A 27,261-nucleotide genomic window follows, 5' to 3' on the forward strand; every position below is an offset into this window, starting at 1 on the left:
GGAAGAGGCAAGTCTTACCATGTCACGTGACTTACTCATGGTAGCTTCGCCTATCTGCCCGCTCCCCTTATGAAAGCCTATAGCTCTTCATTGGGTTAGTGATAATACCATTAGTACTGTAGTGCTCTAAACAAACCACACAAATTGGCTTTTGGAAATATACTGACAGTGCATGTGCACTGATAGATAAATGCATATCCAGATGCCACTGGTGAATACATTGCTGCTCTGTTTACCTTTTAAGAGGCATGATGAACAGAATTGTACCATGAGCAATGAAAGGTTATAAACCAATTTTTGGACTGAAAAAACAGGGTGTGACGATTATGTGGTGAAATATGGCATTTAATGATTTTTTTTTTGCTTGCATAATTCCATTTTTTTTTCCATAATGGTTGTACCAATTCATAGCTCTGCCTTTCTACAACTTTTCCAATGCTGACTTTTTGTTTGTTGCAATCTGCCAATTTTTGTGGATATGAGATGAAACTCCAGAGTTGTTTTGATTCACATTACTCCTACTAGTAGTTATTTGGATCACTGTTCATAAGGTTGTGGAGAGTTCTCAATTCTTTTGAAAACTGTTCATGTCCTTTGACCATTTCTCTTTTGGAGAATGGCTTTTTATTGTAAATATGAGTTAGTTCCCTATATGTCTTAAATATCATACTTTAATCAGATATATTTGATATAAAATTCTTTCCTCCCCAAATCTGACAATTTCCCTTTCTTAGTTCATGCAAAATCTTTTAAAAATTTTGAGTAGTTGAAATTGTCTATTTTATCTTTCTAGTCTTCTCTATTAATCATTTTGTTAAGAATTTTTCCCCTTCAAAAGACATCTCTTTTCACTGTTCTCTTTTTTTAAAAAAAATTAGTGACCGTTTATATTTAAATTAAATATCCATTGAGAATTTACTGGGGTATACAGCATAAATGCTGATCTAAACCTATTTTCTATCAAACTGATGAACAATTATCCCTATAGTTCTCATCACATAGTCTATAATTCTATATGTAATATAGAATATATATGTATATATAATTCTATAATAGTTTATATTATTGAATTTATTGAATACTGGTCTTATTTTAATAATTTTTGCTTCTGATTATGTAGTTTATTCTACAGATTCTATTTTTTAACCCACACCAAAAACTTTTAATGATTACTGCTTTTTAGTGATTACTGTCTGCTAGGAGGAGATAGTGCCTTTAAGATTTAGTGAATGTCTTTAGTGAATCAATTTAGTGAATTTAGTGAATCAATCAGTCAATTGACCAGAATTTAAGTGCCTACTATGTGCCATGCAATATGCTGGGTGGAGGGTATACAAGTACAAAGAACGAATTTATTGGGCAGCTAGGTAGCACATTGGATAGAGGATTGGCCCTGAGTCAGGAATGCAAATCCGGCCTTAGACATTTACTAGCTGTGTGACCCTGGGCAAGTCACTTAACCTCAATTGCCTCCCCCCAAATAAAAAAAAAAGAATGAAATTATCCTTACTTTAAAAGAGCTTACATTGTAATGAGGAAGACACCAATAACACATGTAAATATATGCAGACATATATATGTATATACACATATGTGTATCTATATAAATATGTAAAGATAATAAATACAAATAAGTGCAATGTAGTTAAATACTCTGAGGGTAGGGATAACTAGCATTTGGGGACATCAGGAGAGGTTTTATGTAGCAGTTGGGTGCTTGAACTGCATCTTGAAGGAATAGAGTGATTTTATAGAAGGGAATTCATTTTCAGAATAGGTGAGCCAATGTAGTAGCAAAGGGATGGATGATGGAGCACTCTGCCTGAAAAACAGAGAAAAGGCCAGTGTGGCAAGATTTCAGAGTGTAGGAGAGGATGGAATATGTATTAAATGAGGCAGGATAGATTAGGACCAGGTTGTGAAGGGCTAGCCATTGGAGATAACTGAATAGGGGAGCAGCATAGTTCAGTCTGCTCTCAAAGAAAACCATTTCTAGCAGTAGCAGAGGATGGACCAGAGGGATAAAAAAATTGAGGCAAGGGTACCAATGATGAGATTATCTTGAGAGTTACCATATGCATTGCTGCCTGATGGCTAGCTGTGTTTCTGTATGGAGATGTAGAGGGCCATTTTTACCTAAGCCATTGCTTTTTTGCTTGCTGAGTAACCTTGCCTTATGATGACTAAATAAATCCACTTCTGTAATTGTTGAATCACTGTGAGTATCTCGTTCTGTTCTTGTCCTGGATCCAAAGCACCAGATCAGTCTGGCTCGATCCCAACCAAAAACACCCTACATATTCAATCACTTGTTAAATCTTGTCATTTCAATCTCTGCAACATCTTCTCTCCACTCATGAAGCCAAGGTTCTAGTTCAAACCCTCCTCTCCTTTTGCCTAGGTGATTACAACAACTTCCTAACTGGTCTTACTGTCTCAATTCTCTCATCACTACAATCCACCCTTCATCATAGATAGCTGCTAACCTGAATTTTTCTTATGCCTCTAGCTAACTATGTCACCCTCACACCCCTACAGCAACTTCTTACTATGCTAAGAGTGGCACATAACTATTGTGTTTAGCATATAAAGTTCTTCATGGCCTAGGCCTTTCCTATCTTTCCAGTCATATATACATACATACATACATATATATATGTGTGTATATACGCGTATATATGTATTATGTATGTATATATGTATATATATACACATATATGTATATATACATATATGTGTATATATGTATACACACATATATACATATATGTATATATACATATACATACACACATACACATATGTGTGTGTATGCGCACATGTGTGTATGTGTATATGTATATATACACATATGTGTGTATATGTATATATATGTATATGTGTGTGTATCTCTCTCTCTCTCTCTCTATATATATATATATATATATATACATGTATGTATGTATATATATTTATCTCTTCTACATACTCTAAAACTCAACCTTTCTGGCCTTAAAGTTCTTTACACATAATGCTGCATCTCCCACTCCATGCCTTTGCAAACCTTCCTCCTCTTCTTCTTCATCTTGTTCCTCACTGCTAGGATATGCTGTCTCCTCTCCTATGCTTTATACAATCCCTGCCTTCCTTCAAGACTCAACTCACTTTCTTCAGGAGACCTTTCTCAGTCCCCAGCTGCTAATATCTTCCCCTCCAAGGTTACCTTGTGTCTTCTATATTAGGATATTCTATAAACTCTTTGAGGACAGCTAGGTGGCACAGTGAATAGAGCACCAGGCCTAGGGTCAGGAAGACTCATCTCCCCGAGTTCAAATCTGACCTCAGATACGTACTAGCTGGGTGACCCTGGGCAAGTCACTATTTTTTTTTATTAATTTATTTTGATTTATCAACAATCACTTCCATATTCTTTTGAGTTGAAAATTTTTCTCCCCCTTCCTCCCACCACCCTCCCCAAGACAGTGCACAATCTGATATAGGCATTACATTTACATTCCTATTAAACATATTTTCACATTAATGAAGTTGTAAGTAAAAATTAAAACCAATAGGAGGAACCACAGAAAGATGACAAAACTCAACAGAAGGTAAAAATAAGTGACAGTGATTCAACTTCCATAATTCTTTCTTTGGATATGGACAGCATTTTCCATCCCGAGGCCTCTGGAATGTCTAGATCCTTGTAATGCTGAGAAGGGTTCAGTTTAACAATCTTAGTCATTGCATAACGTGGCTGCTATTGTGTACAAAGTCCTCTTGGTTCTGCTCACTTCACTCAGCATCAGACCATATAAGTCTTTCCAGGTTTTTCTGAAGTCAGCCTGTTCATCATTTCTTATAGCACAATAGTATTCCATTGCATTCATATACCACAGCTTGCTCAGTCATTCCCCAATTGATGGGCATCCTCTCAATTTCCAATGCTTTGCCACCACAAAAAGACCTGCTATGAAGATTTTTGTACATGTGGGTCCTTTTCCCATTTGTTTGATCTCTTTGGGATATAGCCCTAGAAGTGCTATTGCTGTATCAAAGGATATGCACATTTTTGTAGCCCTTTGGGCACAGTTCCAAATTGTTCTCCAAAATGGTCAAATCATTTCACAACTCCACCAACAATGCATTATTGTTCCAATTTTCCCACATCTTCTCCAACATTTATCATTTTCCTGTTTCGTCATGTTGGCCAATCTGATAGGTGTGATATGGTACCTCGGAGTTGTTTTGATTTGCATTTCTCTAATCAATAATGATTTAGAGCATTTTTTCATATGACTATAGATGGCTTAAATTTCTTCATCTGAGAACTGTCTGTTCATATCCTTTGACTATTTATCAATTGGGGAATGGCTTGTATTCTTATAAATTTGTCTTAATTCTCTATATATTTTAGAAATGAGGTCTTTATCAGAGAGACTGGTTGTAAAAATTCTTTCCCAATTTTCTACCTTCCTTCTAATCTTAGTTACATTGGCTTTGTTCGTGCAAAAACTTTTCAATTGAATGTAGTCAAAATTATCCATTTTGCTTTTCATAATGTTCTCTATCTCCTGTTTGGTCATGAATTCTTCTGTTCTCCGTAGATCTGATAGGTAGACTATTCCTTGTTCTCCCAGTTTACTTATAGTATCAGCCTTTATATCTAAGTCCTGAACCCATTTTGACTTTATTTTGGTATATGGTGTGAGATTTGGGTCTATGCCTAGTTTCTGCCATACTCTTTTCCAGTTTTCCCAGCAGTTTTTTTTCAAAGAGTCGGTTCTCATCCCAGAAGCTTGGGTCTTTGGGTTTATCAAATAATAGATTACTATAGTCATCAAACTACTGTGTCTTGCATATTTAACCTATTCCATTGATCCACCTCTCTATTTCTTAGCCAGTACCAAGCAGTTTTGGTGATTGCTGCTTTATAATATAATTTAAGATCTGGAATTGCTAGGTTACCTTCCTCTGCATTTCTTTTCATTAGTTCCTTTGATATTCTGGACCAGCAAGTCACTATTGTCAGAGCCTTCTAGCTCAGGGTATGCATGTGTGTACCTCAACAAAGCTTGTACATTGGCATGCTGATGGTGGCATTTTCCATTTCCATTTACGTTATAAAGGAAGTTTGTAAAATTTTAGGGAAAAACCTTAATATCAGCATATGACGGAGAAAAATACTAATGACGAATAAATGGAGAGATCCTGAGAATGAACCACAGTTCATCCACAGTTCCAAAGAATCTGCTACTGATTCCTCATCTGTAAAATGAGGTAGAGAAGGAAATGGCAAACCACTCCCATATCTTTCCCAATATCTGAAATGGAGTCACAAAAAGTTAGATGTGACTGAAACAACTGAGCCACAATAACCTCTTTGAAGGCAAAGACTACATTAACTTTTTCTTTATATCCCCAGAGCTTATGATAACACCTGGCATATAATAAGTGTGTTTGGTAGTTGATTGATTTTTGTTGGTTTTGACCAACTGCAATACATATCTCTCCTCTGATTTGTCTGTGCTTGTGTTTTATAGTTGTATCCATTTTAAGCCCTCATCATTTTAGTTGACTTGCTTCCTGATATTTTATGCATTTTGTCATCATTTTGAATGGGATTTAACTTCCTATAATTTCCTCCTGGATTTTTGTAGAAATGCTAATAATTTGAAGAGATTTCTTTTGTATCCTGTTATTTCACTGAAGTTATTAACAGCCTCAATTTCTTTTCTAATCACCGAGGTTTTCTGAAAAAACAATCATGTTGTAGAAATCACAGGTCCTAATCCTTACTGTCTACCAAATCATGAAATGTCACTTAATAAATACAAGGACATAATAAGCGTGCAATTTACTAAGAAGCTAACAGAAGTTTGCCACTTGCAAAGACAAGACGTCTTCATCCTTCTCCTTTTCATAATGAGAAATATTGAATTATCTTTGTCCCAGAATGTAAAAAACCATAGACTTGGTACAACTCTTTCAGGTTTCTCTGCTGCTATGAGTCTAGCACCATGGCTCACTTTCCTGTTATATATCTAATACCAAAAAACCATTTATTTTTCCCTGTTAGTAACATAAATATGTTGGTCTGAAATAAAACATTTGTCTCACACTCTCCTGTTGCTTTGGGCTATGAACATTAGAGTCATTTACCACCCTTTGAAATGTTCAATAGCTTTTAGAATTCAAAAAACAGTCTCATCTAAACACCTCACTTCCTACTTTACTGAGATCAAGGCCATCTAATGTTCCCTTTCTCAAATCCCTTTTTCCACACTCAACGTTTATCTGTATCCTCATCTACACTGGCCTCCTTCACTTTTGCTTCTGAAAAAAAAATTGTCCCTCTTCTTGGCCAAGGCTTTCTATTTTCAACCTATGCCCTTGAGCTCATCCTCTCCTATCTCCTTAGGGACCTAGCACTCTTAATTGTCTTCTCTCTGGTATCTTCAGTCTCTCTCTCTCTCTCTCTCTCTCTCTCTCTCTCTCTCTCTCTCTCTCTCTCTCTCTCTCTCTTTCTCTCCCCCTCTCTCCCTCTCTTCTAATTCTTCTTTGTTTAAAAAAGTAAAAAAAAAATTAATATTTTGGTAAAAGAAAAGCATAGGGAAGGAGTAGCTAGGTGGCTCAGTGGATAGAGCTCTGGCCTAGGAGTCAAGAGGACTTGGGTTCAAATATGGCCTGAGACACTTCTCACTCACTAGCTGTGTGACCCTGGGCAAATCGCTTAACCCCTGTTGCCTCCCAAAAAGCAAAGAGACAGAGAGAGAGAGAGAGAGAGAGAGAGAGAGAGAGAGAGAGAGAGAGAGAGAGAGAGAGAGAGAGAGAGAGAGAGAGAGACAAACATAGGGAGTGAAGTAAGGGGAACTATGAAAAAGGTAACATGTAATTCCTGCAACAATGTCAATGAAAAGAACAAATGCCACTGAATCTTGTGTAATTATAGTGAACAAACTTCGTCTCAAAGAAGAGAAATGAAAATGTATCTCATCTTTTTAGAAGTGAGAAATTCTAGATGTGGAACATAATACATAATGTGACACTTGGCTGAGGTATGAGTTAGTTTTGTTGAAGTATTTATTTCCCTCTTTTAAAAGTTTCTTTGTTACAAGGTATGACTCTGGAACAAATATATTGGAAAATGTAGGTAATATGGAAACAAAAATTATCAATAACTTTTAAATCAATTTGTGCACACACTTTGGTCTTATATTTAAGAGAAACAAAAAGTTCTTTTGACCCAGTTATTTGATTCAGCTATCTTCCTATCTCTGTCCTTTGCATTATGCAACTTAGTGAGAGAGTAGTTTGCATACCCTTTTCTAACAGCACTTCCTTGCTATGTGTTCTTCTGTGCCTTAAAGTTTGACTTCTCCCACCCCACCCCCAATTTCTGCTGAAATTGTTTCTTTGGAGGTCATTAATGACCTATTTGGCAAACCCAATGGATTTTTTTTCTTATTCACATTCAATTCAGTTCGATTAAAGAAATATTTTAAGTACATGCATAATTATAGTACTTTTTAAGACAGTGATGATACAAAGATGAACAGTATCATAGCTTGTTCTGTTAAAGAACTTCCAGATTGGTATAGGGGTGTTGGGGGTTAGATAGGAAACATGAGAATCAAATCTGATGCATGGTAGAATGTGATTGGAGCCCACAGGAGAACCAGGAAAGACCATGAAAACTTTAAGGAAGGGGTTTGCATAACAACATAACAATTTTGCGTTATGTGATAATGACGGCGTCCTTTCTTTCTCCTTCTACTTCTCTGACTACTGTTCTCCTTTAGCAGTGATACTTCTTTCTTCTTTTTGCCAAAGGTTGTTTTACAGGGTTATTCCATTCCCTGTTCTCTTCACCATGCCATATCACTTGTATATGTTCACATGGTTTTGGCTAGCAGCAGAATTGTAGTCCAAAACATAATTCCTATTCCCTTTCCCCAGCAGTACTCTCCCAGAGAGTCATCCCTTATAACAAAGGAAAAGAGACCCTTTCCAGGTACAGAGCCAAGATAGCAGAGTAGAGAAAACACTCAGCTGAGCTCTCCAAACAACATTAAAATAATGCCTCAAATTAAATTAGACACAAGCCCAACAAGAATTTCTAGAAAAATCTAAAAAATGATTTTCCAAATCAGATAAGAATGGTAAAGGAAAAATTAGGTAAAGAAATGAGAGCAAAGGAAGACAATTAAGTTTGGTAAAAGAGGCATGACAAATACTGAAGAAAATAACACCTTAAAAAACATAATTGGCCAAATGGAAATAGAGGTACAAAAAGATCAGCTGAAGAAAATGATTTCTTAAAATTCTCTAAATCACTATTGATTAGAGAAATGCAAATCAAAAGAACTCTGAGGTACCACATCACACCTATCAGATTGGCCAACATGACAAAACAGGAAAATGATAAATGTTGGAGAAGATGTGAGAAAATTGGAACACTAATGCATTGTTGGTGGAGTTGTGAAGTGATGCAACCATTTTGGAGAGCAATTTGGAACTATGCCCAAAGGGCTATAAAATTGTGCGTATCCTTTGACCCAGCAATACCACTGCTAGGTCTGTACCCCAAAGATATCATAGAAATGGGAAAAGGACCACATGTACAAAAATATTTATGGCAGCTCTTTTTTGTTGTGGCAAAGAATTGAAAATTGAGGAGATACCCATCAATTGGGGAATGGCTGAATAAGTTGTGGTATATGAATGTAATGGAATACTATTGTGCTATGAGAAATGATGAGCAGACAGACTTCAGAAAAACCTGGAAAGACTTGTATGAACTGATGCCAAGTGAAGTAAGTAGAACTAGGAGAACATTGTACACAGTAACAGCCACATTGTGCCATGACTATATTGATAGACTTAGCCCTTCTCAGCAATTCAAGGATCTAAGACATCTCCAAAGGTCTCATGATGGAAAATGCTGTCCATGTCCAAAGAAAGAACTATAGAGTTTGAATGTGTATCGAAGCATACTATTTGCTATTTTATTCTTCTGTTGTGTTTTGTTTCCTCTTTCTGGTGGTTCCTCCTATTGGTTCTAATTCTTACTTACAAAATCACTAATGTAAAAATAAAAAAAGAAAAAAAGAAAATGATTTCTTAAAAATTAGAATTGGGAAAGTGGAAGGTAATGACTTCATGAGACACCAAGAAGCAACAAAACAAAGTCAAAAGGATGACAGAGAGAGACAGAGAGAAGCTAGAGGCAGAAAAAGAAAGCAGATGATAGAAGAAAGAGAAAAAGAGGAGGAAGAGAATGTATTTTGGAACTTTATAAGAGATTATCTAACCATTTAGAAGGATATTTATTTTAAAAAGTCCTTTTGACATTCAAAGCTCATAAAATTGCCTTATGCTTCTCCTTTGTGAGATTAAAAGAGCCCTATTCTGCTTTGTAGTAATGCCCATTCCATTGTTTTGAGTCTACCAACATGCTTTTTCCCTTATATCACACTCAATTTCTTGTCACTTGAATCTTCAATAGTCTGAAAGATTCATAATTTCTTTATTTGCAGGAACTGTCTTCATTTATACAGATCACGATCCCTGTTGGCCTTATTATTCAGTCTTCACGAATTGTTCTGATGGAAAACCTTTTGGAGATAAACCTCTCTCCACTTAGCAAGGCTGGTCCTCAGACAGAAGACATGCAGACTGTCTCTGGATCCAGACTTGCAATCTTTGTAGCTTGATAGAACTTGAAAGAGTCTGTTCTCCATTTGCATAGCCATTAATGACCCAAAGTTACCTCCAGAACATGCTGAATCATCCAAAAAGAAATTTGTTGAAATACTTGGGTCTTAGTAGTGTCAAATATGTAGTGGGAACCAAACACAGTGTGAAAAATCCTTTCCAAAAAAAATGGGTTAAATTCTGTTCACAGTTTTTGAACCACTCTAATCAAACTTCCCAGACTCTGTTTTTAAGAGAATCACTACAGCCGTACATCAGTAGGAGAATAACATTCCTCGTTCCAGCTCAGCTGCCACAGTATTATCATCTCATACTCTACTGCTCAGGACAGATGAATTTAAGCAAGTGGCTGAATTTGGCCTTTGGGCTATAGTTTCCCCAGTATATCTTGAAAGTATCACAGCACCTACCTAGCTCTGCATGTGGTAGGTGCTCAATAAATTTGTTTAATTGAATTGAATTAATGCATTATGGTAATCTAAGCATCAATAGAACAGAATAGCTAACATGTTAATTTATTATTTTGAGTTTAGTGAATAGGACCTGAGAAATGAATACTCCTTAGGGAAAAGAAGGATCTGATACCTTCTTTGGATACTATTGTCATTTACCTTTAATTGAACACTAATGACATTCTAAACTGTGTATAAAGTGGCTCTATATTTAGCCCCTGCCTTCTGATTCAAATTAACCTGTACAACACAAATAAAAGGAAGACAGCAAATCATGTGTTTTGAGGGTAATAGGCTAGCACCCTGAAAAACTGGAAACTGTGCTGGAATCTTACTATAATGCCATGTATTATAGACTTAAGATTTACTTATAACATAGGTTAATTCTGGACCTTATGTCAGGATATTTAATTAGTGAAAAGGACTTATTCTTGTTATCATGAAAAGTTCATGCCTTACCTTCTCTCGGCTATTACTATTTCCTACCACTCTTACCCAGGAATCATTTCAATTTTTTTTGAATGACTGCAGCATCTAGCTCACTTTCTTCCTCTCCCTTATCCCCCTACCATCTCTCTAGGTATGCTCATCATCTCAATATTCATAAGAACCATCAAACCCCTGATATCTCAATTTTCCTATTCTACATAACCAGGTCCAAACCAGCATCTTCACCTCTTGGATATCATCATCTTACTGCACATTTTAGATTTCAAACTCAGTGCTTCCCTCCCTCACTGAGACCTCTTTTTTTTTATTTCTCCTATTGTGCCATACTCCTCATAAACAATCCTAGGACTTCTTTGGTACCACATGCTTTCTTCGACACTGTGGCCTATAGTTTTTTTTTTTTTTACTATTTATTGTGACAGGAAAATAACAAGGAATTAAAGTATCAAACAAAGGGAAAAATTAAAAATATAAAGTTCTTAAAAGTAACTTTGTTCTTCAGTATAAATATTGAGGTAAGGTAGACCTGGATGTTTCTATTCATTCCCCCCAATTCCCAATCGATGTATTGATTAAACAAGGCTCTCTTTTGAAATCTTTCTTGAGAATAAACTGGCTCAGTCTTGTCTGAATTCAATGGTAACTTGAGCTCTCAGATTTCTAGTCAAAGCAAATTCAGTGTGGTAAGATATAGGCTTGTTAACCCTTCTTGTCACATGGCACCTACCAAGTTCTTGAAAGAACTGCTGGATGTGATGCCAGAGCCACTCTCGATGATCTTTGAAAGGTCACGATGAGGATTTCTAACCAAGATGACTCCCTTCACAGGCAACATGTACAGTTCACTTGTAACCTACTCTAACAAAAACTTGGGCCAAATAATAACCAGGAAATCCAGTGAACAACTACAGTAAATGAACTCTTCCACCCCAAATGAAAATTTACTGTAGGGTCTAGCTTTTCCTTCTGCTACACTTTTATGTGGGTTGGTCAGCCCTGGTTTGTCTGAGTCACCTTGCTCCACACACTGACCTCTTTCTCCCTGAATTAGGCATATCACAATTCAGAGTGCTGCGTCTTTAGGTCCCTCTATGGCATCTCAGGACACATTGCTAGGGACTTTGGAACTCTGGAATATCCCAAGATGAGCCTTGATCACTCTTGTTGACGCCTTAAATGCCAGCCAGCAAGAGACTCTCGGCAAAGCCAGCTTCAATAAGGATAGACAAGCTCTTGTTCCCCTAGCACAGTCAGGGACAGAGAAGGGCAAGAGAAATGTGCAGCTTGCTGAGCCATCTGTTTGGACATGCCAGAAGAAAGCACCATCGAGCAGGAAAGTATTGAAAATAACACGTGAAATGTATCATATACTGAAAAGTAAGATTCATGGTTTCGTGGAGAATACTTGTTTTGTTTGTTCTGCTTTGTATGTAGAACTACTTTTTTGTTGTCTAAGTGTAATTTTTCTTAAAAGAAAAATCATAATAGTGGAAGAAATACATAGAATTGGAGAAGAGTAAATGCCTTAAGTTTCAAAGAATTTAGAAATCTATAAATTTTTGGTCGAGGAGATTGACTTTGATTTTTGGTTAAAAAATATGGAAAATATAGTATTAAAAGACTGATTAATGTTCATCCAGAAAAAGAAAGAGATGATCACAAGCAACCAAAATGGTTTCATTAAGAATACATGGTAAATTAAACTTATTTTGCCGAGGCTATTTGTGTGTGTGAAACAGGTTACTACACAGATAAATAAAGAAATGCCAAGAATATGGTTTATATAGATTTCAGCCAAGCATTTGACAATAGCTCCTATGTTACACTTTTTAAAAAAAATGAAAGGATATGGACTAGACAACAATACCATTTGGTGGCTTTAGAGCTGACTAAAGGCTAAGAGTAATTATTGATGAGTTGATGTCAACTTTGAAGGTATCTAGCAGAGTTACCCAGGAATCTTTGCTTGGTCCTGTGCATTTTAGCATTTCAGTCCATAGTTTGGATAAAGGTGTAGATAATGCAGTTATGCCTCTAAAATAAAATACTAACTTTTTTTAAAAAAGAAATTATTAATATCTTTTGTTTTTATATCTTTTACATTCTCACCATATTCCTCCCTCTACAGGTTCTAAGAAAGCCATTTCTTGTAATAGATGAAGAAAGAAAAAAAGTTATGAAAAACTAAACAACATATTTTTTATATTATCGTATACAATATTTTACACCCATGATCTCACACTTTTCAAAGAATCGAGAGGATAGGTCCTCTCATGTTCTCCTCTTTGGGGTGTTTGGTCATGATCATTTTTCAGCACTCTTCCATTTGGTATTTAAAGCCTCTTACAGATTGGCTGTCATCTACCTTTCTAGGTATATTATTTGCCTTTAAGAATTCTATGTTACAGTTAATTGGCCAACTTGTTGCTTCCCACACATGACATTCCATCCACAAGCACAGGCTATTCCCCACGCATGGAAAACACTTCATCTTCTTATTTGATTCAGTTTAAAAAATATTTAAACCTAACAAAAATAATTATTTTAACTGGGCATAATTATCAATGTAACCTCATTCTTACATTTATTTTTCTGTGTACAATTATTCCCCACCCCTTTTAAGAAACCAAAAGCTATTGAGGACAGGGACTTCTTTGTTTATATCTATCTATCTACTTATCTGTCTATCTCCATAGAACCTAACATAGAGCCTATCTTGTAGTTGCTTAATAAATGTTAGTGGAATGAAGGAATAAGACCAGCAAACATTAAGCACCTACTAATTCCCAGGCACTGTGATATGTACTGGGGATAAAAAGACAAAAAAATGACCTGATCCCTACTGTAGCTTGCATTTTATTGAAGGAGACAAAATATACATGTATAGGATGTCCTAAAAGTCTTAATGTAGTTTTTGGTTATTGAGGCTATTAATTAATGCTATTATAGATAAGATAGCACTAAGACTTTTGGGACACTGTATAAGTGTATAAAAAATAAATAGAAGATAATTAAATACAAGATATTAAGGAGGCACTTGCAGTTGGAACCATCAAATCAGGCTTTTCATATAAGATGGTACTTGACATGCTTCTTAAAGGAAATGAGGAGGAAGTAAATTCCAGGCATGAAGATGACTAGCGAGAACAGGCACAGAGAAGAAGATAAAGTGGGTGAGGAAATTTCAAACTTAAAATTCAGTTTGGCTGGACTATAGAAAGCAGAAATGTATAATGAGGTTGGAAGGATAGACTGGGGCACCAGATTTTGAAGGGCTTAGAAAACAAAGCCAAGGGAAAAAATTTCATATGACACAAAGCTAGGAGAAAAGGGCTCATGTTAGATGACAAAGCAAATATCCACAAAGATCTTGACAAACTAAAGTATTGCACCAAATTGAATGGGATAATATTTAATAAGGATAAATATAAATTACTACATCCTGGTTAAAAAGACAAAATCAGCTTCACAAGTCCAAAATGGGGGAGCTGTGGCTAGCCTGTAGCTCAACTTTTAAAAAAAGACTCAAATGTTTTAAAGAACTGAAAGCTGATGTAAGTCAGCAGTGTGCCATGGCTTAAGTGCTCTTAGCCTGAAATAAGGGTGAGGTAAGATACAGGACTAAACTGGTGACAGTCCTGCTATTATCTGCCCCGATCAGATTACATTGGAACCACATTGTACATAGAACACGTGTGTGTGTGTGTGTGTGTGTGTGTGTGTGTGTGTGTGTGTATGCGTGTATCAGAGAATGTCTAATTTCAAAGCCAGTGAATGGCTTTGAAATCACACTATGTGTGTATTAGTTAAAGGAAATTTTGTGTATTAAAGACATATTTAACCTTCTAAACAGAAGACTTAGGGGGCAAATGACAGCTATTTTCAAGTATTTAAAGGACTGTTATTTAGAAGAAAAATTAGACTTGTCCTCTTTGACCTCAGAAGGCAGAACTAGGAGCAATGAGTGAGAGTCACAGAAGGGCAAAATGATGTAAGGAAAACATCCTATATGAAGTCCAGCAGATTATTTCAGAATGTAGTAGGTTCCTCCTCAACTGAGGATTATAAGCAAAATTGCATGAACGCTTTTTGGGTAAGTTGTAGGGTGGACTCTTGTTCAGGTATTGGTTGGACCAGATGACCTTAGAAGGTCCTTCTAACTCTGAGATCCTATGATTCCAAAATCTTGGTTTGTGGTGGAAGTGAGTTGAAGAGTGGTGGTGAAGAGAATGTAGCTTGAGACCAGACTTTTCCTATTTCGTCTAAAGATTCTTTCCCATAGGTTTCAAGCTAGGCAGCTGAAAATTTATAGCTATCTACCACCCACGAGGCCCCAGTGATTATGTACCCTGAAAAATCTTGTATCGTCCTTCGCTCTCTGAATGAGGAAGCTTCTTAATGTGGCTTCCAAAGGTTGTTTCCTGTGCAGTCAATCATATATTGACTTGGCAGATACCTTTTATAAAAATCTTCTGAAGATGTTTAGTGACCACAACTTGAAGTTTCTTATTCTCCTTTGACTCATTCCTTTGTATCCTGGTGGTTTTTTTTTTAAAGAATATTTGCTAATTAGAGGCAGCTAGGTGGCATAGTGGATAGAGCACTGGCCCTGGAGTCAGGAGGATCTGAGTTCAAATCCAGCCTCAGATACTCAACATTTACTAGCTGTGTGATCCTGGGCAAGTCACTTAACTCCAATTGCTCATCAAAACAAAACAAAACCAAAAACAAAACCAAAAAAACTTCTGAAGAATATTTACTAATGAGTTGCTATTTCAGATTTTGACTTTTTGGGTGGTTTGACTTTTTCATCTATTTTCCTGGACTGACATTCGGGAATCCTTCTCTCTGAAGGCCAGCTTCCTGTTTCCAGGATACTTCTGCCTCTCAGGTCATTGGTAAAGCTGTGATAACAGTCACACATATGGATCAAAGAATATTCATACCTTTAACCTTATAGGCTGTCTAATTATTTCAATGGTGTACCATCACTTAAGATGTTTTTGAAATTCATTTTTTGAATTGCATTTAAAACTAATTTACAAATCACATATGAATTCACTGTCATTATTTTATAGTCATAATCTAGATTATTTTAATTTTGTTGATATATTTTGTTTTTACATGACTTTCATTTTCAAATATATCCCTCTCTCTTTCTTACTCAAGTGTTTTTAAAAATAGAAGGGGAAAAAGAAATTTAGCAAAACTAATGCATCGTCTCTACCAATATATTTTTTATTCATGTTTCAAAACTGCAAAGAAGGGAGGGAAGTACATGCTATCTTTAACACAAGTTTGATCAGTATATTACATAATGTTCACTTTGTGGCGTAATTCTTATTCTTTCTATTTACATTGTCATAGTGATTGTGCATGTTGTTTTCTTGGCTCTATTTACTTCATTTTGCATCAGCCTTCCCATGCTTCACTACATCATTCATATTCATTGCTTTTTATGGAACCATATTCCATTACATACACATGCCACCATATATTTTTTGATTCCCTAGTCAATGAGGATCTTGTTTGTTTCACATTCTTGGTGTTTACAAAAAGTACTGCTATAAGCATTTTGGTGTATATGGGAACTTTTATTCTATCTTTGATCACCTTGGATGTCTAGTAGTGGTGTCTTTGATTCATTGTTCACTTAATTTACCAAATATGGCTTTGGATAACTTTGGGTTATTTTCAAAATCTACCCTCAAAAGAAAGATATTTTGTATCAATAAAGCTGTTCAAATGAATTCATCATAGGTTCTGAAAGCAATCATAAATTCTGGAGAAAATTGGAGGTGGCTTTTATTTAGCAAAAAAAGGCTGTGTATCACCTAGTTTAGATTAAAAGGGGAAATTTCTATCTCTCTAATCTCTATTCTTCAAAATAATCTATAGCTTTAGAGAGATGGTGAAATCCACTATCAATTCTTTCCTTCCTGTCTCCTTCCCTTCCTACCTCCCTCCTCCCCTTCCTTCCTTCTGTCCTTCTTTCCATTCTTCCTTTCTTTTGTCCTTCCTTCTCTCCTTCCCTCCTTCCTTCTACCTCCTTCCCTCCCTTCCTCTCACCCAGGCTGGAAATGTGCAGGCTAAGCACAGACTGGATCCCATTAGTCATCAGCGTATGAGCTTTGACCAGCTTGGTTTCTGAACTGGGCTAATTTTCTCCTCCTTTGGTACCCTGATGTCCCCACCCCAGAGCTCATTATATTAATGCCAAATTGAGTATGGTCCCCTGATCAGTATAGCCCAGTATAGCTGAGAACTCCAGGCCTCAGTTTCCATTAGCCTCATCCTCCTGTGACAGGGATTATAGATGTTTACCATAACTCTTAGCTCAATCATTATTTTAAGTTTTTTTTTCCATAGCTCTTCACTCTACACACTTTGTGCACAAGGCCCTAAACCACTGAGTGGTAAATGGAAGGGGAGGGAAAGAGGGAGGAAAAGGGAGTCTGACCAAAGGCCATATTCACATACAATTAATTAATCCAAGCGACAAAGCCTAGTGAATAGAAGGTCTTTCTTAAAATCAAGAAGTCCTGAGTTCGTATACAAGCAGTGTGACCAGTGACAAGTCATTTAACCTCTCTATGTAATGGGCAACATTCTAAGACTATGTATTATAGATGAACTGTTTATCAGCATTATTGGAGAAAAATTCACTAGAAATTCCATATGTAACTAAAATCATAGATCTGGATCTAGCCTATTCCCCCACCACCACCTCCACTCCACCCCAAATCGAGCACTGTGTTGGGTACTAGGGGAGATAGAACAGTATGAATCAATAGTTTCTGTCCTCAAAGAGCTTACAGGCTAACTAAGGATATAAGGCATAAATATACATGTAATTATAGAACACTTAAATCCTTGATTTTGTAGCATTGAAAATAAATGCAACTCAGAGAAGGGAAAGTTCTGTGTGAGGTAGAGTACGGTAAGAATTGAGGTGGGCATTGAAGGATGAGTAAGATTTGTATAGACTTCAAACTATGGGTCACTCGTAATGGTTAGTCTTATGGTACTCTGAAGAAACCTGTGGTGGACTGTTTGAGTTTTAATATATGGATTGTATGTAACAACAAAAACAGCAACATTTATGCAATGTTTACTATTTGCCAGGCATTGTGCTAAGTGCTTTAAACTTATTATCTCATTTGATCTTTACAACAGACCTGGGATATAGGTGCTATAATTAGTATTCTCATTTTACAAATGAGTCAACTGAAACAAACAGAGGTTAAGTGACTCACCCAAGGTCACAGAGCTAGCAAATGTATGAGGCCACATTTAAATTCAGCTCTCTTCCTGAGCACTTCCAGGCCCAGTGCTCGATCCATTGTACTGACAAATTGCATGGATGTATATGTGTGTGTATACACACACACACACACACATATACATATATATGTGTGTATATATATACATATACATGTGTATATATATATATATATATATAGTGTATGTGTGTATGTATATGTACATATATATTGTATATATGTGTGTGTATGTATGTATGTGTGTATATAAAGATCTAATTGCACATTACATGTATGTGCATGTATATGTATGTATGTATATTGCATACCCATATGGAAAACCTAAAACCTAACCTTTTTTACAAATCAGCAGCCAGGATATCCCCAATCACAGAAAGAACTAGATCTAGGGCTTTTAAAAGATACAAATGATTAAGTTGTCCTCATATTGAGGAAATGCATCAAACATTTAGTAGGCATCTATTGTGTACAGAATGCTATGCTACCTGCTAGAGGAGATACAAAGTTTAGAAAAGATGCAGACAAAGCAAGGAAACTGATGTGATCTTAGCATTCATTAAAAAAGGATCAGTGTCCAAGAGTAAGTATGTAATACTGCCATTGTGTCACAGTCAGGATTATGTTTAGTTCTGAGTACCATATCTTAGGAGGAGAATTGGTCAACCAGAGATTATCTATAGGACAGCAAGGTGTTGAGTTCATGGTATACGAAGCTCAACAAAAGGAACTGGGGATGTATAACCTGTGAAAGAAAAGATGTGTATGTATGTGGGGGGTATAATGTCATGATAGTATTTAATGAGCTATTATGTAGAAGAAGGCTTGGTCCTAAGAAGCAGAGTTAGATGGAATAGATAGAAGCTACTTCTAAAGAAGTCAATTTAGTTTTAATGTAAAGAAAAAATATTTTTCTTAATAATTGCACGGGGGAAGGTAGGTGGCTCAGTGGATAGAGAGCCAGGTCTGGAATCAGTAAGACCAGAGTTCAAATCTAGACTTAGGCATTTACTAGCTGTGTAACTTTGGGCAAGTCACTTAACCTCTTTTTGCCTCATTTTCCTCATCATAAAATTGAGATCTAGACTTAGGCATTTACTAGCTGTGTAACTTTGGGCAAGTCACTTAACCTCTTTTTGCCTCATTTTCCTCATCATAAAATTGAGATCATAATAGCACCTACCTCCCAAGGTTGTTAAGATAAAATGAGATAGTAATTGTAATGTGCTTAACACAGTGCATGGCACATAGTAAGTAAGAACTATATAAATTGTAATTTATTATTATTATTGTTGTTATAGTTATAAAAATATATATGCATATACACACATATATACATATACACATATATGTATATATGTATGTATGTATGTGTGTATATGTGCATGTGTGTGTGTGTGTGTGTGTGTGTGTGTGTGTGTGTGTGTGTAATATAAAAGCAGACTAGGCAGCCTTGCAGTGTAGTGGGTTCGTCCACATTGAACATCTTTAAACCAAGTCTGGATGGTCATTTGTCTAGCATATGGTAGATTCCTTTTCAAGTATGAGCTAGACAAGTATGAGCTTCCAACTCAACTTTTCATATTCTTTGATACGTCACATAAACAGTAAATGTAACTTTTGAGCCAACGTTGTGCGGAAAAAAATCTCATTAATTTTAAAGTCAGAAGACCTGGCTTCCAATCCTGTCTCAAACACTAATATATTAGCAAGAAATTATTCTCCATGAGCCTTAGTTTCCTCATCTGAAAAATAAGAGGGTTGGATTAGTTGGCCTCTGAGGTCAATTTGACTCTAGAGCTATCTTCTTTTAATTCTATAATGCATGATACAGAGATATAAACGGAATTACTTTATGAGGGAAAGTGAGTGAGATTTTTGCTTACCTTAATTTTATTTTAACTAACTGAAGCTATTTTAATTTACTTCATTGTATATCAATTTGTGTTCTGAATATGGACAAGGTCTCCTATCAGTTTGCAAATGATTCAGTTTTTGAACATGTTAGATGGGAAATTAGGTCATTGGCAATAGAATATACAAAGTCTTCCCCCCCCCCACTGTGTTATTTGCCTGAATCTATCTAAACTACTCAGATACTAAACCAGATGTGGGTGTTGCAAAGACAAAAATAAAATAGTTCTTTTTATTTAGATAACATAAATTCAGGGTTGTTTGTTTGTTTTTTTTGGAGGTGGGTAGCATTGGAAAGTAACCACTAATTCTGCTCTATTTCCCTCCTCTTGTCAGTTTCTCCTTTGCTGTCCAATATCTATCGCTCACTTTTTGAGGCCTCGATGCCTCTCACCTTCTTCTTTTCTGGTTTCCTGGCTTGGCACACATTAGCCTGTTTTTCAGTGGCAAATGCCATTGTAAATCAATTCCCATTATTTGATGGTGAGGTATAATGGAGATCTCTAGATGTAAGATTCTGAGATTAACAAGTTGGTCTTTCTACTATATTATTTCATAATCTTGATTCATTCAATTAATCTGATGACAGCTCTATCTGGTGTAAAGAACACTAGATGAGGAGATAAAATACTTGGCTCTGAATTCCAGTCCCCATTCTGCTATGAATTGCAATGAATCTTTGGGCAAATAATATTATCTCTATAGATCTTAATTTCTTCATCTGTAAAATGGGAGAGATTTGGTCAGTTGTAGAAGGACTAAATAAATTATAACACATGAATGTAAAGGAATATTACTTTGTAAGAAAGGATGTAATAAAGGATGAATGTGATGATTCCATAGAAGAATGGGAAGACTTTTATAGACTGATAAAAAGTGAAGTCAACAGATCCAGGAAAACGACATTAACAATAATTACAACCAGGGTTGTGCTAATAAATGTTTAACAACCAGCTCTTTGCTTTAAAAAAAATGCATATACACCTTTATATTTAGTCTGCATTATTAACATGCTTTCCATCACTTTCCTGAGTCTAGAGACATCTCCATACCAAATGTTCATATAGAATATTTGTGCTTGTTCTGTGAAAGCCTTCTTAGCTTGTACTGATCAGATCAGCCACAGTCATACATACTGTACTTTGACCCTGACATAGTGATATCATTTTAGTCCTCTTTGAGAAGGAAGGACAACAACAAAACCCTGTTTTTCATCACTTTATTAAGTTTAGATAATTAGCAAAAGGCAAATCAAACCCTGGTTTGTAGCATTTGCCCAGCTATAAATGCTCACAATGAAAATTTCATTTGGCTCTTGTTAACTGGTTTGGGTTAGCTTCAGTGTACTACTGACTATAAGAATGTAAATGGAAAGAACAAAAATAAACAATTAAAAAGGATAGCTAAGTGGTCCAGTGGATAGAGCTCCAGGCCTGGAACCTGGAGGACATCATCCTGAATTCAAATTTGGCCTCAGACAATTACTAGTTGTGTGACCCTGAGCAAATCATTTAACCCCATTTGCCTCAGTATTCTCATCTATAAAATGAGTTGGAGATGGAAATAGCAAACAACTGCAGTATCTTTGCCAAGAAAACTCCAAATGGGATCACAAAGAGTCAAATACTATTGAATAATGACTAAACAACTACTAAAAAAATTGAAACTGGATGCTGTGAAATTATAATCATCAAACTTGGCTCCAAAGAGGGTATGAGGTACAGTGGGTATAGAACACTACATATAATATCAGATTCGTTTGTTGATCTTTTTTTTTCTTTCTCGGAGGAACAGAGATCTATGTGGAAATGTACACAATATAAAATCAAAAGATATCAATTTAAAAAGAATTGAAGGGGAAGAAACGAAATCATTTCTAAGATTCTGTCTACCTTTATTATTCTACCTTTATTACACTCGATAGTTATTCTGTTGTTCCCACTACGAGACAGAAGATTCTGTTCACTACTCACTGTATTGGGATATTTAAATTCCAACTTAGTGTAAAATGCAACTTAGATAACATCTGCAAAATGCACCTTTTTTCTTGTAAAGAAGGTAGGTACAATGTATATTCTTTCTCAAAGTCTTATTGTGGGTGATTGAGTAGGGGAATAAAAACCAAGGACTGTCCACATTATCCTGTATAAAAGAGACTTCTGCTTTGTAGGTGATTGCTCGAGGTTATGATTACAGAACATGCTGGGGAGAAGAATACCTTCTCCTGCTTTTGTTGTTGTTTTTACTCATTCTGGGAATAATAGGAGAACCCAGGCCTTTAGAGTTGGCAAAAAAAACCCAAACCACTTCATTTTAAAGTTAGATGGACACTTTGTTACGATTTCTCGCCTATACCACCTATTCCCTTCCTTTTACTTTCCATTCCCACCATATTTCTAAGTCTTGGACCAAGGAGACCAACAAAATAAAAACTCTGGTCATTTCAGATATTGGAAGATCATGGCAAGCTGGCTAATGTTGCACAGACATAAAAAAAATCCACATCTGCTGCAGTTTTGTGTTGCATAATTGATTTAATCTCTAATTTTAGAGGAACGCTGAACTCTTTTTTTTGCTGGACTCTGCATACATTTCTCTAGGGCAAAAACTGTCCTACTTTTTCCTCCCTGGTATCTGTTTAATGCTAGGCCATTTTTTTCCAAGACTGTAAACTACCCTCCGTGAAATAAATGAAATCACAGTTGGAATACAGCTTACTGTACAGACTTATCACCACAAGATAAGGACTATACCACACGCATTTACTTTAACGTCCCCCTCCTCTCTGTTCCCCTTCTTTCTGCTCTAGCAACATCTTCATGTTGGCTGAGAGAACCCGTTAGTTGTTCTGCTGATAGCATAAATGCTATTACCTATACAGAGGGACAGCATGGCTTAGTGGGTTAAGCCACACGCTGGAAATTCATAGGCTGTGAGTTCTAATCCTTGATCTCTTATTCACTTGCTGTGTGACCCTAGGCAGATTCACTTAACATCTCTGTTTCTGCTGTCTCTCCCCTATACCTGCAACATGTGGATTAAAATACTGACCTATTTGACCAAACCATGTCTTTGAGGCTCTCCAAAACCATGCAATGAGAATGAAGTATTTATAAGTAACGCCTAGACGGTTTATTAGTTAACTTAGTAGCAGTTGGTTGGTAATAATTTTGTAATTGTAATTGCTTTACACTCAATAGTTAAACCCATCAAAATGACTACTCATATAGATTAGATAATCCTTAAGATTTCCATTAGACTTGGAAGCCCTGTTATAAGAGGATTCATTTATAACATTCTGTCATAAGAGGCGGCTGTCTGAGAGAAGCAGAGATCTAGTGGAAATTTAGGCAACGTAAAATCAAAAGATATCAATTAAAAAAAACAGATTTGAGGGGGAAAGACTAGAAAATCTCTGTGATGCCTTATACCTTTATTATTCTGTTGTTCTTACTATGAAATAGACTTTGCACTAGGATATTTAAATTACAACTTAGATGTTATGGTAAAAATATACCTTTTTCTTGTAAAGAAGGTGTAATATACATATATAAATCTATAATTGTTCTCAAATTTATCCTTATCTCAATAGTCAAAAATATAGAAAGTTAGCTTTCTTGCTGGACTTTTCTGTATGTATTTTCTTTTTTAGGCAATTGGGGTTAAGTGACTTGCCCAGGGTCACACAGCTAGTAAGTGTCAAGTGTTTGGTCTGAGGCTGGATTTGAACTCAGGCCTTCCTGACTTCAGGATCAGTGCTCTATTCACTGTGCCACCTAGCTGCCCCTCTGTATGTATTTTCAATCCATTGTGTATGCTGACTTTATTTTCCCTTCTCTCCTTACTGCACTCCCTTCTTACTCTCCATTACTTCCTTATAGGGCATATAATTTCAGTGAAACTATGCCTATACCACCAGGTACAAAAGGATAGGGAAATATCTCCAGAGGGAAATAATCCTCCTTGGACTTAGTCTTTCTGCCAGTCTTGGCAAGCATGTGAATTCTTCAGATAAATCTGGTAAAACTTCTCTATTCCTGCCTGTAAAATGGAGGATGACTGTTGTCAATTTCTTTTCTTTCTTTCTTTTTTTAATATTTATTTATTTAGTTTTAGTTTTCAACCTTAACCTTAACAAGATTTTGAGTTTTAAATTTTCTCCCCCTCCTTCCTCTTCCCCCTTTCCAAGATGGCGTGCAATCTGATATAAGCCATACGTGTACAGTCACATTAAACATATTTCCACATTAGTCATGTGCTGTTGTCAATTTCTGCCAGCGAGTTGTGGTGTTGATATTAATGGATTGTGTTTATACCATTTTATATTGTTTTTATACTTGTATTTCCAATGATTAGTGCAATGTCTAGCACATAGTAGGTGCTTTAAAACCCTTGTTGAATGAATGAATCAGTGTTAGGCTTAGAAAAGAACACATTCCTTAAAAGGTACGGTATCTGGCTACTTAGTAGAACCATTGGCTATGTTTCAGCAGTCCAAAAATTTCATCCACTTAATGCAAAAAGTTGTACTTTGAACCTGTATGTATTAAGTTTGTATCTGATCTATATGCCTTCCCCACATTGTAATTTCTGTTTATATGGAGCAAGAGAAGATGTTAAAGATATAACAAGTGGAAACTTCACTCGAGTCCAGTAAATCAGGAGATCTTAGCTGCAGAAACAAAAGTGCTTTTAAAAGTTGAGTACAAAAAGGGAGAACCAGTTAGTTGTACACATAGGTTCTTCTACCCAAAAAGTCTATTGACATGTATACATTATGCATTTGCATGTATACTTACACATACCAAGTATTATAAATTATATACAAATAACACATTCGTACATTATATGTTTATATAGGTTGTGTATGTGTATATATGTACGTATTTATGCACATGTATATATGTATACACATGTTATACATATGTACACATATACACATACCTATATGATCACATAACAACTTGGTTAAAATGTTGCTTAGTAAATATTTTTACGAAGCTCACTTGAATGAGCAAATCTAAATATTTGTGATTAGCTCAGTCATTGTGTGGTTATAGGTTTCTGTATAATATACATGTGTGTATAATTTAGTGCATGTTATCAGTAACTCATCTACATAGTCTAATATATTCACTTGCTTTTGCCTTCTTGAAAGTCTAACATAATCCTTAAACTTCAAATGAAGTTACTGGAAAATTTTTCTTTTTAAACAGGTAATTTTTCTGAGCCCTTACAGAAAGGGCAAACACTTTTGATCCAGCTTCAAGCCTCTGCAGGAGTCTACTGTGATCGTTTGGATGGAATTAATATTGCTCCGGGAACTATTGGTAGGAATATGTGTTTATATCTTTTTAAATTAAGCAAATAACATGTAGAAAGGTACCTGGCATACTCATATAATGTGCTGGCTTTGAAATCAGAATGCCCTGTGTTAATTGCCTCTGACACATACTGGTTGTGAGACCCTGGATAAGTCACTAAACCTCTCAGTGCCCCAGACTAGTCTTTAAGATTATTAATCTGGCACTGATCTTCATTGATAGAGGCAGTTGCTCTGCAATCATCCATTTGGATTAAAATTACATCAATTCAAAATATAAACATGCTGCGTTTACATACTTGTGCGTGTGGGAAGTAGGAAGGAGATGCTGTGAATTTGCTCTTATGTGTGCCTACTAGACAATTTTGGGTAGATTTTTATTAGTTGTGAGATATTTCTAGTTGATCATATCGCGGTAAAATAGTATGGGCAACCAGTACATTTGCTGATGTTATAATGATAGATTCAACTGAAAAAGGTGTCATAGAAAAAAAATACAACCTAAAATGCCTTCTCAGTTACATATATTGTGTCCTACACATATTTCAGTTTTAAATGGAAATTCTAGTTCAGTTTTAAAAGGAATAATGAACTTTTCCCCCCTTGATTGTTGTAAGCTCTGCCACCTTCTTGGTTTGGGTGATTCTATATTGGATAATGAAGATGGTCAGAGAATTGCTTTCTTACTTCTTAGGGTCCCTCCAAGGACTCTTAACACCATTAAACATTAGATCATCTCTCCCTGTTGGTTCTAGAAAATGTGATAATTTGTTTTCTGTCAATGCACAGGTGATAATGCCACATGATCTATCAATCAATTTCTCTTTCTATCATCTATTTCTATATCATCCATATCTATGTAATACACTCATGATGTCATTGATTTCCTTCAAAAATGAAGGATGAACATGAACAAAAGCAACTATCACCTTTTTCTATATCATCTTTATCTTTCTATCATCTATTTCTACATTATCTACATCTCTATATATTTCTGTAAACTATCATTTATATATAACATCTATTTCTGTATTCTATATCTATCATCTGTTTCTCTATCATCTCTCTGTTTTACTCTGTCTCTCTGTCTCTGTCTGTGTCTCCCTTTGGCCAGCTCTGATTTTTTTGATTTCACACAAGTTAATATTTAATCATGATTGCAACCAATGCAAGTATATTATTCTTGGGCATCGTTCTTAGAAATCTTTTAAATTACATAATTTTAAGGAATATATCTTAAATATTCATTCATTTAGTCAGTCAATAAACATTTATTAAGTGCCTATTGCATGGCAGGCACTGTGCTAAGCATTGTGGTTGAAAATTTTAAAAAGATCTAGGGGGAGTTCTCTGATATCCAACCTCCACCATCTCCAATCGGAGGCCATGCTCTGAATGCAGGTTTTGGGCAGTATCCAATACATTCTAGATTCTCAGTTAAACCTCAGAAACACTCTCTTTGGGGGTTAGTTCATCAAAATAATGAGAAGCATTGATACTATTGGATTGGTGAAGTTTATTCAGTTAGTGTCATCATCAGCCTTCTAATTTTCAACAAATACTTATTGAGTACCTAATATGTCTGAAGAATAGTGCCAGGTGTTATAGGGATAGAAAGATGGTGATAAGATATACCCTTAAGGATCTCACAATTGGGTTTCTCTCAAGTCTTTGTGGTACTAGAATGAAATGAACAAAGAAATAGTAGGGCTTTTTCCTCCTATCATGCTGGGTCCATAATTATCTACCATGAAGCAAGTAAAATTGCAACATAAATGACAGATTTAGCTTCTCTTAATCTTCATCAATAAGGATGTTCAAAGAAATAGTGCATTAATTGATTAAGTGAAATGTTGGACTAATTCAGGATTAAACAGCAAACTTTTTTTCTTTTTTGCTTGCAAAAGGCAAAAGCTTTTTTTTGTTGCTTTAAATCTTCTAAAAATATGTTAGTCCACTTTCTTGCAACATGAAAGCTGATTCTCATTATATAAAAGCCCATAGATGTAGAAAGCATGGGACTGAAAAAAATCTGTTATAACATATGTAGAAAGTATATGAGATTGAAAAAAAAAATCTGTAATAATACAGGCTATGCTCTGGAAGTCCTCTCCTCTCCTCTCTTTCCCTCTCTTCACCTTCCCCTGCC

At 35.8% G+C, this 27,261-nt stretch overlaps 1 protein-coding gene across 1 annotated transcript in view; it reads left to right on the forward strand.

Moving 5' to 3' along the window:
* The window catches only part of LOC144457583 (fibrocystin-like), a 268,575-nt gene that overhangs the window by 62,340 nt on the left and 178,974 nt on the right, over positions 1–27,261 (forward strand). Inside the window, exon 5 of the mRNA XM_078155330.1 lies at positions 25,006–25,119. Within this exon, the coding sequence (XP_078011456.1) occupies positions 25,006–25,119 (114 nt within the window). The remainder of the gene's footprint in view (positions 1–25,005; positions 25,120–27,261) is intronic.

The sequence above is a fragment of the Phascolarctos cinereus genome, unplaced genomic scaffold (assembly GCF_003287225.1).
Source record: "Phascolarctos cinereus isolate Bilbo 61053 unplaced genomic scaffold, phaCin_HiC Scaffold_5;HRSCAF=322, whole genome shotgun sequence".
Taxonomy (NCBI): domain Eukaryota; kingdom Metazoa; phylum Chordata; class Mammalia; order Diprotodontia; family Phascolarctidae; genus Phascolarctos; species Phascolarctos cinereus.